General features: G+C 40.7%; 4 protein-coding genes across 11 annotated transcripts; 2 read left to right on the top strand and 2 right to left on the bottom strand.

Annotated features, from left to right (window-relative positions):
* Positions 1-249: 249 nt before the first annotated feature.
* Positions 250-1,791, bottom strand: LOC17884776 (heat stress transcription factor A-7b). Of its 2 annotated transcripts, none has more exons than XM_006293113.2 (2): positions 1,534-1,791; positions 250-1,133 (listed from the first exon to the last, which is right to left on the bottom strand). In XM_006293113.2, exons 1-2 carry the CDS (start codon positions 1,789-1,791, stop codon positions 546-548), a joined length of 846 nt encoding a protein of 281 aa, XP_006293175.1. In that variant the 3' UTR covers positions 250-545. The 2 variants fall into 2 exon arrangements, with proteins under 2 accessions (XP_006293175.1, XP_023639137.1); XM_023783369.1 differs by lacking the exon at positions 1,534-1,791 and adding an exon at positions 1,406-1,436.
* A 1,161-nt stretch (positions 1,792-2,952) lies between these two features.
* LOC17887207 (probable protein phosphatase 2C 51) lies at positions 2,953-9,426 on the top strand. Of its 7 annotated transcripts, none has more exons than XM_023782781.1 (21): positions 2,956-3,372; positions 3,456-3,717; positions 3,834-3,939; positions 4,032-4,173; positions 4,274-4,535; positions 4,622-4,986; positions 5,111-5,187; positions 5,470-5,611; positions 5,762-5,909; positions 6,301-6,484; positions 6,829-7,233; positions 7,358-7,415; positions 7,501-7,588; positions 7,710-7,784; positions 7,879-7,962; positions 8,043-8,186; positions 8,282-8,357; positions 8,533-8,615; positions 8,715-8,769; positions 8,883-8,944; positions 9,194-9,426. In XM_023782781.1, exons 1-21 carry the CDS (start codon positions 3,081-3,083, stop codon positions 9,270-9,272), a joined length of 3,189 nt encoding a protein of 1,062 aa, XP_023638549.1. In that variant the 5' UTR covers positions 2,956-3,080; the 3' UTR covers positions 9,273-9,426. The 7 variants fall into 7 exon arrangements, 5 of the variants coding, with proteins under 5 accessions (XP_023638549.1, XP_023638548.1, XP_023638550.1 ...); XM_023782780.1 differs by having other exon boundaries at positions 5,762-5,936; XM_023782782.1 differs by having other exon boundaries at positions 5,762-5,936; positions 9,185-9,426.
* A 623-nt stretch (positions 9,427-10,049) lies between these two features.
* LOC17887556 (protein LIFEGUARD 2) lies at positions 10,050-11,248 on the top strand. Its single transcript, XM_006292628.2, has 4 exons — positions 10,050-10,412; positions 10,489-10,602; positions 10,676-10,833; positions 10,918-11,248. Exons 1-4 carry the CDS (start codon positions 10,172-10,174, stop codon positions 11,122-11,124), a joined length of 720 nt encoding a protein of 239 aa, XP_006292690.1. The 5' UTR covers positions 10,050-10,171; the 3' UTR covers positions 11,125-11,248.
* Positions 11,249-11,371: 123 nt separating this feature from the next.
* Positions 11,372-14,111, bottom strand: LOC17886007 (VAN3-binding protein). Its single transcript, XM_006292156.2, has 6 exons — positions 13,676-14,111; positions 13,452-13,577; positions 12,232-12,679; positions 11,928-12,161; positions 11,732-11,839; positions 11,372-11,617 (listed from the first exon to the last, which is right to left on the bottom strand). The coding sequence occupies exons 1-6, from the start codon at positions 14,027-14,029 to the stop codon at positions 11,388-11,390; spliced, it is 1,500 nt and encodes a 499-aa protein (XP_006292218.1). The 5' UTR covers positions 14,030-14,111; the 3' UTR covers positions 11,372-11,387.
* Between the last annotated feature and the right edge of the window lie 1,072 nt (positions 14,112-15,183).

Genomic DNA, 15,183 nt, shown 5'->3' with positions numbered 1-15,183 from the left:
AAGAGTTAGAATCTTGTTAATCAAATTTACCATTGGAGATTAATACGATACCGCCTAATCCAAAAACATCGAAATCATTGGGGATGGTGTGTCTCGCACGTCATCGGTTGATTCGTATTTCATTGATATCTCTTATAATTTGGTGTAACACGAAGCCTAATGAGAGTCAACGAAAACATGGGGAAGATTATCAACTTCTGATCTTATTATTGGTTTTCACAGGTTATACATACTCCGTCTCAAATAACATGTTGCTGTCTATTACACTTATATAGGATAGGATTCATATTGGAGCAAAAGGAGAAGCGCAAGCCCAAGGATGTGAGTGAGGATGCGAACATCTACCAAACTTCCCGTGTTGGTTAAAAGATGCCGGAGAGCGCCTACTCGTGCAACTACGAAGGAGCTATACTCATCATACAAATGGTTTATTTTGTTGGATCTCCGTCTTCATCTGCTTTGATTGACCGATCATAATACTAGTATCCTTATGCTCTCTCTCTTTCTTCTGTTGATTACTAGACGCGGACATGAACTCTCAAAACCTAATTAACTTGGTTCACATTCGCCTCTTCTTCATTATTCCAGTTCTCGTTGTTCATCAATAACTCTTCCCAGAACCCGTCGTCGAGCTCCCTCTCCACGCCATCGATCCGTTTCCGTCCATATCCTTGCATCTCTAGCGCCAGCGCCTCAAGCTCCGATACGTGCTCCACTGCTTCCGTTTTGACCAAGCTAGCCTGATCGATCATTGCAGCCTCCTCTAGCCCTCTCATCTGCTCAAGTACCTGCTGCAGAAGCGAAGGGTTCTGTACCGCACGCCTCAAGAAGGACATCATGTGCCTCTGTTTCTTCTCTACACCGTTAATCCTCTGCTCCATGGCTTGGATGTAGCCTCTCGCTCTCTGCTCCTCCTGTCTGAGCCTCGATAGCTCCATCACTAGGACATGCCTCTCTTCTCGGAGCTGCGGAAGCTCGACGCTGGGGTCATGGCTCTCGGGGTGAGAGTGGATGAGTGAGGAAGGGAAAGAGGAGGAGGTTCGTCGCTTGATGCTTTTCAAAAGGTCTCTTTGACCCATTAAAAAACCTTCATTCATAAACTCCCATCTCTCTGTCTCGATCTTTCTAAAACCCTGCCGGTAAGTAAATAATCAATTATTAAATTTAAGTTTTATTTTTCTCTTGCGACGTCTTTGATATTACATGACCGTCTTTAAAAAATCCTAATCTTAAATTTTTATAATTCTTTTTTTGTTGTTAGACCACACCACCTCGGAAACAAACAAACAAACAAACAGGACATAAAATAATAGAAGGAAGTTGATATATGAATAAAGTTGAACATAACTTATACGAAGTTGTCGGTTTAAACAACAAATTTCACAACGGAAAACAAATTAATTACCATTATGAAGTAATCGGAGGCCGAACGCATCATCGAGGTCCTCCAAAACTATAAGACCAAGGGAGCACAAAAGTGAAACGAAAAGAACACGTAGCAATGTCCTATAGCGGAGGAACAGAGATACTTACGTAAGTGTTGAGTTGTCTAACAAAGCTGGAGAAGTTGTTGTGCTTGAAGTATAGAGGGAGAATAGACGCGGAGAAGGAATATGGATCCCAAACAACAAAACTGATGCCTTCCCTGCTCCAAGAGACAATGTTGTTTGTGTTTGGATCATCCACCATCTCGTATGTCTTTGCTAGAAACGGTGAAGGCCCTGGTTCCTGCAATCCCTCAACTGGCACATGCGGCATTGACCGCGCTCTCGACCTTGACGACGGGTCCATCTCGGAGTATTGCTAGATCTCAAATAACCTGTGATTAGATTTCATGTAAATTGTAATCGAAGCAAGGACATAAACCATTTGGGTTCCTGATCAGAGAAGACAGAGACCAAACAGAAAAGGAACAAAAAAAAAAAAAAAAAAGAGCGGGAAGTGTGTATTTTTTTGAAAACAGAGTACTCTGCTTTCCGTGGTGGTTTAGTTTATGGAAGTTGAGGGAGGAGATGTGGTGGAGACAATGGCCACGTAAGTAACTTACATATTATATATATGTAGAGGGGAGGTAGAGAACCCAACTTCTTTTAATCACATAGTAGTAAATGTCGAACTTTCTCGAAACATTACAAAGAGGATGGTTGCATATTCTCATTAGAAGTTAGAACGTTCCGGAACTTGATACTTTTTGAGGAGAGTAAAGGTGAGACAGTCCTATGTGGACCACATGGTTTCCGTCAAATGATGCTAGTATAGTTTTTTTTATATATTTTTTACTATTTTAAGTTTTCACACCAGTCGTAACTAGAGGTGGCATCGATCGGATACGAGATTAGAACCACTACTAGTTTTTAATATCGAAAGTGTCATGATGTGAAAAAACTGAATATTTGGAAATGGGTTTATAATAATAGTACGTACTAGCCTCGGGAAATTCGAATACACGATATACTCAAACTGATTGGTACATTTGGATTTTTCCGAAAAGCAGTACAGTCCAATGGGGAATAATATATAGGCTAAGAAAACGTGGCGAAAGACAAAACGCACCACGCTGTGTTTGATGTCTCGTAGAGTGTGTTTTGTCGTCGGGCATAGCGACAACGTGGCCGCTCCACTCGACGCAACTTTGACGTTGCTTGCTGTATTATCCCTATTATTAATTGCTTATTGTTAGAATTTGAAAAACACACAGGCAACCGAACATTCCATGATGCAGTCCTCCTCACAACACAACTCTCTCCTTTGTCTTTCTGACAATTGTGGGCTTTGCAGTGAATTATTTTCTTGGAGTGGGCTTTGAACGGACCTTTGGATCATATCAATAAAGCCCAAACAATCATTAAAAGCCCAAAACAACCCAATAACCTTTTGGAGTGGGCTACCTAGTTCTTCTATTGTTTATAGCTTTGAGATTTTCGATCTTTTAAAGCTGATCTAACTGGCAAACATGTTGCTTGCTCCACTGTGACTCGGCGATCATTGTTGGTTTGGGAACTTGTTTTAGTAATAGGCTAGCTTGTGTGTGTATTCAGAGAAATCCCTCAAATCTGGTTACAGGAAGCCATGTAGGGAAGATGGTGTCCAAAATCAAATCATGTCTGCTAAATCTAGGGTTCCTTGTATCCTTGTTGGCGAATCATTGCGGGGGTGAATCTTCGACGTGTTTGGCTGTTTACAAAGAAGGCGGAGCTCCAGGGGTTTTTCAATCCCCCAAATGCCCTCGTTGGAATCTCCACAATTGGGGTTGGGGGGCTTCTCGTACCCAATCCGCAAGTGGTCCTTGCCACACCGCGGCCATACAGGGTCGGAGGAATTACCAGGAGGATCGTCTTCTCTGTGCCCTTGATCTTCGCATCCCCTTTCCCCGTATGCAAACTTGTTCCGTCTGCTTTCTTATCCCTTCTCCAAGTTTATATAATCGAACTATTAATAAAATGGCATTTGTGCAGGCAAATCTGGAACAAAGGATGTTTTGGTTGGAATCGCAGCAGTCTTTGACGGTCATAATGGTGCAGAAGCCAGTGAGATGGCTTCAAACCTTTTCTTGGATTACTTTGCTTTGCATATCAACTTTCTCTTGGACGCTACCTTTTCTGCTATGACTCGCAAGTTGATTGGAAGATTACCAACTCATCCAGAGCACGGTCTTATTTTGCATGGCGTCAGTCAGGACGAGATCACGCATCTGTACAACCTCGATTTCTTATTGCAGTTGAGTAATCCTCTTTGACATTTTAGAATATATGGCCTTCTAGAGGAGCCACCACTGCATTCCATTCCATGTGATGTTATTTTCTAATTTTGTTAGATCCCTGATTTCCTTGCAGGTTTCGAGACTCATTGCCTCTTGATTTTGACGATTCTCTTCACTTAGATATCATGAAAGAAGCATTGCTGAGAGCGATCCATGACATTGATGCCACATTTACTAAGGTACACTGGATATCCTCTACTCATTCCGTCTAACTTTTTCTTTTTCCTTATCAAGATAAGGATTTAACCAGCTTCACTTTGTTTTTCTCCAGGAAGCATCTACTCGAAAGTTGATTTCAGGTTCAACGGCTACAATTGCACTTATCGCAGATGGTCAACTCATGGTTGCTAGTATCGGTGACTCAAAGGCACTTCTGTGTTCCGAAAAATTTGAGACTCCCGAAGAAGCTAGAGGTTTGGCAACATCTATTTCTAAAACCAAGCTTCCTAACAAAAACCCACTAGTGTGTTTATTTATAAACATTTTGTTGCAATGGTGTTTTGTTTACCGCAGCTACTTTGGTGAAGTTGTACAGAGAGCGAAGGCGCAACCAAGGCTCCTCGCCATCAAGGTTTTCTGATTTTAAACTGGAACATGGCAATGGACTACTGCGTTTCATTGCCAAAGAATTGACAAACGACCATCACCCTAATAGAGAGGATGAAAAGATTCGTGTTGAAGCTGCAGGAGGTTACGTTACTGAGTGGGCTGGTGTGCCACGAGTGAATGGTCAGCTGACTCTCTCCCGATCAATTGGTGACCTTACTTATAGAAGGTAAGCATGCTTGTTGTAACTTAGTGTCTCTCTGTACCGATGATCATGCTTATTACTGAAACTGGGTATTTTGATATCTTTTTCAGTTACGGTGTCATCTCTGCACCTGAGGTGATGGACTGGCAGCCTCTACTGGCTAATGACAGTTACTTGGTAGTGTCATCAGATGGCATCTTTGAGAAGTTGGAGGTGCAAGAAGTTTGTGATCGTCTGTGGGAAGTGAACAATCAAACTAGCTCTGGAGCAGGAGCGCCTTCATACTGCTCAATTTCTTTGGCAGACTGTTTGGTTAATACTGCTTTTGAGAAGGGAAGCATGGACAATATGGCTGCTGTTGTTGTTCCTTTAAAATCGAATCTAGTTACCCAGCTCCAACGGAAGGAGCAGAGTATGACTGACAACCAAGACAAGATTGCTGCAACACTACCTAGTAACAACTGTGCGATGCCATGTGAGTTTCTCTGATTACAATCCAATTCTCTAACATCCTGATTATGAAATGTAGAGTCTGGACTTCAGTGATGATCGTTCATACAATCTCATGTTTGGCTAAACAAGTTTTTGTCTTTCAACAGTGCCTAACGATATGAATCTGGGTCCATTGCAATTGAAACAGGCTCAACCACTTGCAACCATGTTTAACAGGTTATTGGTAGGACCCAGATGACACAATGTCAATCTTCCCATATTTAATTTGTTCTTAGTGCATTCTCTGACAAATAATTGTCATATGCATCATCTCATTATTGTGGAAAATGTCGGATTGAGCTAATGACTTCTTTTGTAATGTGTACCTTCTTATAAAAATTGATTTTGTTAGCAAGAATTATTGCGCGGGTTGGCTCTACATTTTTTACCAATCGTTAGAAAAGTTTGCATTATTGCCTGGAAATTGTTACAACTTATATGATTTGGGCCATGCTTCAAATGCCAGGTTGAAGTTAAAAATGGAAGTTTTTGCCGCTTTTATATGTCAGAAAACCTTATTGGGGCGTCTCAAGGGCAACTGGATCAGTTGAACGGTTACATGGGTGACTTACCTCAGGTTCTATCTGCATCTGCCGATTCATTCTCTGGTAAATGATAAAACTCTTACTGGAGTCCTCTTTTATATCAGAAATCTTAATGTTCTTAGTTTTTGATTCCGGTGAACTAGCTTTAGTCATAATCAAATCCCTGATTTATTCCCCTTTTTGTGCATTTTGAAATTATTTTTGATGAATTAGGCTGGTGTTTGCCTTCTGGAACGGCTACCAACGAGAACCGAGATCAGTGTATCAATCCTGATAGCTTTGCTACTTTCCTTGGGTTACTTGAATCTGTACCGTTACATGGTTTTAACGGGACGGATGAGATTCCATTTCCGGATTTGAGGTGCTTTTTTCTTTTCCTTTGGGATTGGTCAGTTATTTCATTTCCTGACCCAAATGTCTTCTTCTTTTCCATTAGTATTGATATTAATTTTCCCTCTTTCATATCATCATTGATAACTGAGATACATGATCGTAGTAGTCCTATGATGAACAACCTACACCAAATCCTTTTTCCTTCGGTGCACTTGGCTATGTAGTCATTGCTAAAAGTTTTGGAGGGACATTTTGCCATTGTTGTACGCATTGCATGTCTTCTTGTTGCCTTTTGATTAGATATGAACGTCTCCATATTATCGAAACGGTTATGTTTCAAGACAGAAAACAATATTCTTTTAAAAGGGCTGATATAAATCATAAATGTGTAAACTGTGTGATACCATGTGATTTTTTAGCTATGTGCTGAAGAAAAAATTTGGACGTGGTGCATTTGGTGAGGTATGGTTGGCATTTCACTGGAATTGCTATCAAGGAAATAACGCTACTAGTTGGAATAATAAAGCTGTGAATACATCAAAAAATGGTGTGAATGATGATGCTTATGTTCCTGATAACTCCTTCATTTTGAAGCGGATAATGGTATGTGTACTTTTTGGTTTTTATTTTCAAATTCTCCCATCGGAAATGATGTGTCTGCAATTCTTTTCACTTTTCTCTGGCTTTGGTTGCTTAAAAGTGATGGTGCAAAGACGATGTATCTGTGATGTGGGCATCACTCTTGCAAGAGTTCTCCTAATGTTCATTGCTTATAATAAAAATTGCTTCAAATTGAGTGGTTCTTGCATAAATAGAGTGTCTGGGATTGGTTAGTCATTATGAGAGTTTGTTCTCTGTTCGTTTTGCCATCTATCGACCTATATGAGGAATGCAAATCCTTCTCAAAATTCAAGTTCTACATTTTCCCACTATTTTTCCTTAAACAGGTGGAGAGAGGATCAACTGTCTATCTAAGTGGTCTGAGGGAGAAGCATTTTGGTGAACTATTTCTAAATGCATACAATAAAAATAGAAGTTCTTCTGCAACACAAACGTCATGTTCTAAACAAGCGTCATCAGAACTGGGTCTCTCTGAAGAGGGTTTGAAACATATTGCTAGATACATAGAGTATTTCGAATCTCGATATAATGACATATGGCTCGTGTTTCACCACGAGGGTGTGTCTTTATCAAAGCTGATGTACACTGTGGAAGAAGCAGAGAATGGTTCTGCTGGTGAAAAGGCTGAAGAGGCAAGTCATGGGCAGATACTTCGTCCGTCGAAGTGGTGGACCTGGTTGAAGACGACAGAAGCAGGAAAAGAAGAAATGCAGAGAATAATATGGCAATTGGTATGTGCGTAGGAATTTGAGTTTTTTTTTTTGATTTTCTTCCTTTGTTTGATAGATGCATTGAGGTAATTTAATTCTATGTGTGCTTAGTATATTTGTTTATGTTTTATTCTTCTTTTTTCAGTTGTTAGGTCTGAAGGCATGCCATGATCGCAATATTACTCACAGAGATATCAAACCTGGTAATAAACCTTTTAATAGTTCAAATAATGTGCAATCTGTGACAGATGATTGTTCTCACGAAAATTGGTTTACAATGTTCCTAAGAGAATATGGTGATATGCCTTGAAGACATCAAGTCAGGCAGATGCTTAAAGGGTGTACCAAATGGAGATCATAACTTCAAAACTACAATGTACTTTTCTAGTTTTATTCATTTTTGCTCCATGTATTTCTACTCTGCTGCAGTCTTTTGGTTCTCAACTTGTATAATTTCTTGTTTCCTCGTAACTGATGGTTGTGTAATCACTATTTAGGCGAATCATCGACTTTGGCAGTGCCCTTGATGAATATACGATGAAACATCTGTATGGGTCAACAGGTCCTTCAAGGTATTTCCTTTTCTTTGTATATCTTTTGGATTTTGTACCTCCTCCCGTTTGTCAGTCCTGAACTTCATAATACTTTGTATTATCTTGAATTCAGAGCAGAACAAACCCACGATTATGCACCACCAGAAGCCATTTTGAACAGTAGCTGGCACCGTGGGCCAACCAGCTTGACATTAAAGTATGACAGATACAACTATTTTTAATCGTTGGTGCAACTGGCCCTGCCAAATGTAAACGTGACAACCCTTTTTCTTGCAGATACGACATGTGGAGTGTTGGGGTTGTGATGTTAGAGATGATTATAGGGTCACCAAATGTTTTTGAGATTAGTTCTGTTACACGTGCCCTTTTGGATCAACATATCAGGGGTTGGAGTGAAAACTTTAAAGAACTTGCATACAAGTAAGTTTGACTCAGGAGTAAGTAATTTCGCTTGAGATCGAGCACCATAATGCTCTTTGGACAACTATTTATCTGTTTGTATTTTTTGGTAACAGACTTCGATCCTTTATGGAGATGTGCATCCTAATCCCAGGTAGCTCTTTAAACCATGGTGGTGCCAGCTCAAAGCAGGTAAAAGACAGTTTGTTCTTTTGACTTGACTATCGCTAACACTTGTTTGACACGTCTCAGAAAGTTAATTTGATCCACAATTTATGAGATATCCATGCAAAGCACATTCAGCTACTTTGTTTTTGTCTTATTGCGATCTATGCATATTCGATTGAATATATCATATGATGTATAGGGTGGGATTTCACTTGCGTCATGGAAATGCTCTGAAGAATTTTTGGCGGAACAGATAAAGAGTAGAGACCCTCTGAAGATAGGGTGGGTTTGATGATTTTGTTGACTTGATTGTACTTCTAAAGAAGTCTTGAAAAGATATTGTTATACATTTTGAATGTGCATATATGCTGGAAAATGCAGGTTTCCTAATGTGTGGGCTTTAAGGTTGGTGAGGGGTCTACTACAGTGGTACCCTGTGAGATCCTCTGTCTTTTTCTCCGTTAAATCTTGCCGTCTGTCCTTATAGCATTGATGTGAAATTGGGGTGGCCGTGTTGACACATTTGGATTTTATATTGTGGGAGCGCAGGAGGACAGAATAAACATAGACGAGGCTCTGCAGCACCCTTATTTCCAGCCTCCGCCCGGCTCGTAAGTGTACAAAGTAGTAAGACATCTACTCTTGTAGTAATAGAACTCGTTGCTACATTTACCTAAAGATGAGTCTACTTAGAAGATCTGGAGTCGTATTGACAAACTAGTGGTGGCGTGAAATAATGGGAACAATAGGTTGTGTGTTTGTTTCGTAATTTGAAACATGCAAACAAGACGGGATTGTTGGGATATTAGAGAGTTCACACTAATCGAACGTAAAAAGGAGTGAAATTTTAGTTTGTAAAGTTGTGAAGGTAGGAGCAAGGTTGAAATGAGGAGGGAAGTAGATGGTTGCAGAGACATCAAAGAGGAGAAGCAGACGTAGCCATCAAAGGTTGTGGAGAAAGACTTACCTTCAAATTCCTAGAACGAACATTATCATACTGTAGTTTGTCTTTTCCTTGTAAATACTGAATTATTGACATGAAATTCCATGTATTCTTTTCAGTTTTCATTAGGACTAGAAATTTTATTTCACTTTTGTAATTTGTTTACCATAATAATTTTTAATTTAACTATTTATTGAGAATGGAATGTAAAAACTAGGTCTAGAAATAAACGCTACTGCAAAAAAAATTGGGTTGGTTCGGTGTTTTTGTTTTTGTTTTTTTTTAGCAGAAGATGATGACGTTGGTTGTGTAAATTTAGGCATATTTATATGTCGATGTGCTTTACAACGCAACGTTGCCGCCGAAGAATCTTCAACATGTTTGAGTATTTACAAGCATGGTGGAGCTCCGGCCGTGATCCGATCGCCCAATGGCCCCCTCTTTGGAATTTCGACAGTCCGGATCCATCACTTTTGGCAGGTTTCAAGATTCATTGCCGCTCAATTTTGATGATTCTCTTTACTTGGAAGCATTGCTCAGAGCTATTCATGCCATTGATGCAACATTCACAAAGGTACCTTTTCCGACGGATATGTACGACTGTTTACCATCTATGGAGATGATGGGCCTAGCCCATATTACTGAACTGAACAGCAGCATTAACGTTGTTGCTTCTCTATTCGGCCCAGCCAGAGCCAGTGGAATATTCTGATAACAGGTGTCAAGATCTGAGCGGTCTGATTATTTTTAATTGGGAGGACGTATCGGGAAGGTTCACCTCGCCGCCTCTTGTTGTCTTACTCCACAATTGTATATTGAAAGAACCGTCGGAAGCTGAAAAGATTAGTAATCGCCGGCGTTGACATACACACAAACGAGACGAGAGATTCGGAAGATGTGGAACCAAAAGTATGATTTGGAGTCGGCTCAGACGCCTCTCTACCCCATGATGTTGGAGAGCCCCGAGCTCCGATGGTCTTTCATCCGCAAGGTCTATTCCATCATCTCCATCCAGTTGCTCGTCACGATCGCCGTAGCCGCCACCGTCGTTAAGATTAATTCGATTTCTGTCTTCTTCACCACCACCAGCGCCGGCTTCGCTCTCTACATCCTTCTTATATTCACTCCGTTGATTGGTACTAAATAAATTTTTATCTTATTTGTCCTCAATCAAATCGACAATCTTCCTAATCTGCTTTGTCCTGCGTGCAGTGATGTGTCCCTTGTATTACTATCACCAGAAGCACCCTGTGAATTATATACTACTCGGGATTTTCACCGTCTCTCTTGCCTTTGCGGTTGGCTTGACCTGCGCCTTTACAAGCGGTAAGATCCACTGAGAGCTCAGTATAGTATCCATCGATCATCGCTAACCTGATTGATATTGTTCGTGGAACAGGGAAGGTCATTCTCGAGTCTGTCATTTTGACCGCTGTGGTGGTGATCTCCCTTACGCTCTACACTTTCTGGGCTGCCAAAAGAGGCCATGACTTCAACTTCCTCGGACCTTTCTTGTTCGGTGCCGTCATTGTGCTCATGGTGTTTTCTTTCATCCAGGTATCATATCTTATCCTTTTCTTTTTTCTTTGGATTTTCTCTGTTTGGAGGTCTTATGTCTGTTGTGGTCTATGGGCTCTGCAGATTCTCTTCCCTTTAGGTAAGATCTCAGTGATGATCTACGGTTGTGTGGCATCCATCATCTTCTGTGGCTACATCGTATATGATACCGACAACTTGATCAAGAGGCACTCGTATGACGAGTACATCTGGGCTGCTGTCTCTCTTTATTTGGATGTCATTAATCTCTTCCTCTCTCTGCTTACTCTCTTAAGGGCTGCTGATAGTTAAGCGCTCTACCTACTTCATCTGTTCAAATTCTTTTTTCTGCATAGATATTTGGCTTGTATAGATGATAAGTTGAACCTTGTAACATGGCACACCGGAAGCCAATAAATACGTTTTACTTGTGAAACTTGTTAGCTTTAATAAGTCATCTCTTCAATCAATGGAATAAAAGGATATTACAGAAGGGAATGTCTTCTACTCATTCCTCCATGTTTAAACCTATTCTTATCATAGGATGTTCGACAAAGTCTCCTAGTTTTATGTTATCAAGGTGCCATCCATTTGGACATGGAACTTTTCTGCTTCTTCTCTGCAGCAATGGCAAGAAGACGAGATACTCCCTCAGTCCATATATCGTATTCTCTCTGGTTTCTGCACTCAAATTCAATGATCCTCTTCGTTTCAGTCTTTAACCCGAAGTAGTGATTCTTGTCTCCGTTGAAGAGATCCCTGCCAGCCCATGCAGGTATATCTTTTTTCACTTCAAGCACCATTTCTGCAACAAATGTCCAAATCAAACAGTTATCACTTATATTATCTTTCCAGCTTTAGTTCAAAAGCCAGGCTAGTGTAAGAGAAGAAGCAACAGCTTGTTCGGCAAAGAACCTACGTTTCTTCTTCTTTGTAAAGGTCCCTCCGACATGTTTACTTTTCATTTTTAGCACAACTTGACCTGCTTTGTTGATGTAGACGGAAACTATCTTCCAGTGGAGATCACCTGCTTCCAAAAAATTCAAGGTTTGAGACCCTTCTTTTTTTTAACTCACCGTACTAAGTTCTTTATACATGTGTAGCTTTGTAGTTACCTCCACGAGTTCGTTTGAGGAGCTCAGTGCCTTTAGCCAGTAGTTCCTGATTGCAGACTCCGAGGAAGTCTTCCCCAGCCATAGGTAATTCTCCACTGAAGCTGCTATCGCTATGCTTTGTGTCAACCTGGCCACACAGCGCTGAACTTGTTCCTTTCTCGGCTGGTAACACAGCAGCTATGTTCCATACTTCTTTCAGTGCTCGTGCCTTGAGTGTAGCAGCTCCTCGCAGAGCTGCAGAAAGTGGGTGAATTCACATATGGTATCTAGACAAAAGTAATTTGACTACATTTTAATGCAATACCTGTTGCAGCAGCTGCAGTAAGCGTAACAATATCGTCATGGGACTTAACATTTACTGCAGAGCTCACAATGGATGTCAAGTGATCCCTTTCTGCGCCCATGATTTCTGCGGCCTCCACACACTGAGCAGCCACCAGAGCAGCGGCAGAAGCCATGGCCATATCAATTCTGGCCATCTGCTCGTTTTTACCAGGTGAAGAAGCTGCTGTCGCTGCAGCTACAGCTGCCACGGCAGATGCAACGGCGGCAACCGAAACAGCTGCATGGACCTGTGCATTCTGAGCTCTACTCTCTTCTTTCTTCTTTTCCTTTCGGTCTTTGAGCCACCTACCAACTGTCTTTGGACCCGTTCCAGCCATGGGGGTAATGCTCCCGTTTCCAGTGGTGCCACCGCGGCTGCCTCCTGTACCGGAGAAGAGAGGCTGTATGGTGTTGTGGGTGCGAAAGTACTGCATTAGGATTGGTTTAGGTGAACGGAGTTAATGACAATTCTAACAAGTTGATGGCACTGAATAAAAGACAAGAAAAGCAAACGGAGTAGTTGATTGCTTGGAAAGGGGGGTAAGCAAGGTGAAAAATCTCTGTGGGAGGGAGTAATAGCAATTCCCGTTACAGTCACATACCTATTCCTGTATCCGAATGTCTTTAACCGTAAAGGTATTCTAATTCATCAAAGTGGAGACAATGCATTCAATATAAAATAAAACTTGAATCGCATATCATCTATATATCCATCGATCTATCGCCGACAGGCTTTTAAAGCGGTCTTATAGTCCCGAGACCCAGACGGCTAATCCCTGGCACTTGCTTAAATTAAGGCAAGCGACCCAATTTAAGATGATGTTCTGCCAACTAAACTAAAGATTGGTCTTTATATAAATATAGATATGTTCCCTAATTTATTAAATGTAAACATCTCTATTAGTAAAATGGAGGAAAACAATGTGTCAATAGAGAGAGAGAGAGGCTAAGAGTCAAAGTCAAATCTGATTTTATCTATTCAAAAAAGAAGGAAGTGTTGCTTCTGCCTTCTGCCTTCTGCCTCTGCTTTCACTTGGTTGTGTACTTTTCTCTTTGACTCTTTTTTTTTTTGCTTTTTACTTTGATAACAGACAAGCTCTAAAGTATGCGACCTACGTTCTAAGTAAAAAATAATGATCGAAACTCGTAAAATGATAAATAAACAAGGATTAGAGTTGCTATAATGGATTTAACAAGAACCTTGACGACGTCGTCGAAGTCGTCGGAGGGGGAGATGGGAGGACTGTCTGTCTCCGTGAAAGAGCCACCGCCGTTGAGTGGTCCGCTACTGTGTGATAGCCTTCCGGATGTTAACGGCGACACATCCTTCATTTTCGAAAACAGAAACTCATATCAAGATGGCAGCTACAAATCTACAAGTACAAAACTATGTGTAAGTGTAACCCGATAAGGTCCGTACGTACCGATTGAGACATAATGCGCTCAAGAACAAGCTGTGAAGTGGCGGAAGCAGCGAAAGAGAACTGGCTGCTGACACTAGCATTGTTCTCCGGCGGACATTCTTCTTTCTCAGGGTTTATCGTTTCTTCCGGTATAGGAGTGTTGATGGAGGAGGGAGCTCTGTTGGTGGCCGAAGCTGATTTGGCGGTGTGGAGAGCCCTCGAGACTTCCAAGGCAGAGACGCTCCAGGATCTAGACAGGAACTCCATTGGACCCCGTGGGCTTTCCGGCAAATGAGTACTACCGGTGCCTGGAGAAAACATCTCCGGCCGACGAGAGCTGTTGATTGGGTTCGGTCGTCGAAGTTCTCTCTCCATCCTCTCTCTTAGCTTGACAAGGAAACTATGATCGACAACCTTTTCTTTTTTTCTTTTTTCTTTTCTTTAGAAGGAAAAAAGAAAAGAGTGATTGTTTTGTTGAGACAGTAGTAGTACCAGTAGGGACTAAACAAACATGTTATATATAGTCGCTGCGTAAATAATGGGATACCATAAAAGACGTCCCTTTTCAATTATAAGGGAGCCCAATTGTTTAACAACACACTGTACACACATACAAAAAAAAAACAATTACTTTAGACGTCTGGACAAAAATGCATCCTTGTAATTAGCCTTTATATTAAGTAATCAAAATAATCATAACTATTTGGATAGCAGAATAGAGGAGTCAGTCTTATACAGTATGTTTGAATTCAGATGAGCCCAAAGAAAAATTGAAATCTGTGATTAGAGTGTTGTGTCTCTTAAGTCTTAACTAAAGAAAGCATATATTTTTTTATATTTATTTTTTAGGGTGTGTTTGTTGATTAAACAAGCTATCTCTAAGTCTTGGTTTATTTGTAGATCGTATATATATCATCACTGCTCTATGGATTAAGTGTACTCGATCATAGAATATTGTTTGTTGGTTAACTGATGGATTTGGCTTATTTTAGGTGCTAAAACTTGGTGAGATAAGGATCCCATAATAAAGAAGTGAGACGACTGCGTTTGATCAGTCTCTGTACATATATGATTTTGGTCCCTCAGCCTTTCTTTACTCACTGTTCCCTTTGTTTTGAAACACAAAGCTGCGAACTTTGCGTACATTCACATATGCATAAGCTGCAGCTTCTGCTTTCGCGTGCTTTCCCTTACGTCACCTTCTTCTCGTTCTCTCTCTATCTCTCCACCGCCACCTCTACTGCAACTTCGTTATTCATTCATTCATTCCAATACTATCAACTTATATCCAAGCTTCTCCTGTAGACTTTTGTTTCTCGTAAAACACGCTATCTATCATTGTTGAGATATATAGATCAATCTTATGCACTTGTAATCTTATTTGATATATTACAGCGCACATCACGTCACACATATCTAATATTCAAGATATCATGTACACATGTATATACTTGTATAATGCACTTTGAAAGAAACCATCTAATAGAGTGGGTGACCACTGACCACTACTTAATAAAGATACATCCTTT

This window comes from Capsella rubella, unplaced genomic scaffold (genome assembly GCF_000375325.1).
Source record: "Capsella rubella cultivar Monte Gargano unplaced genomic scaffold, Caprub1_0 scaffold_5, whole genome shotgun sequence".
NCBI classification, from domain to species: domain Eukaryota; kingdom Viridiplantae; phylum Streptophyta; class Magnoliopsida; order Brassicales; family Brassicaceae; genus Capsella; species Capsella rubella.
The sequence above is the reverse complement of the archived record's forward strand: the minus strand, read 5'-3'. Positions and strand labels throughout refer to the sequence as shown.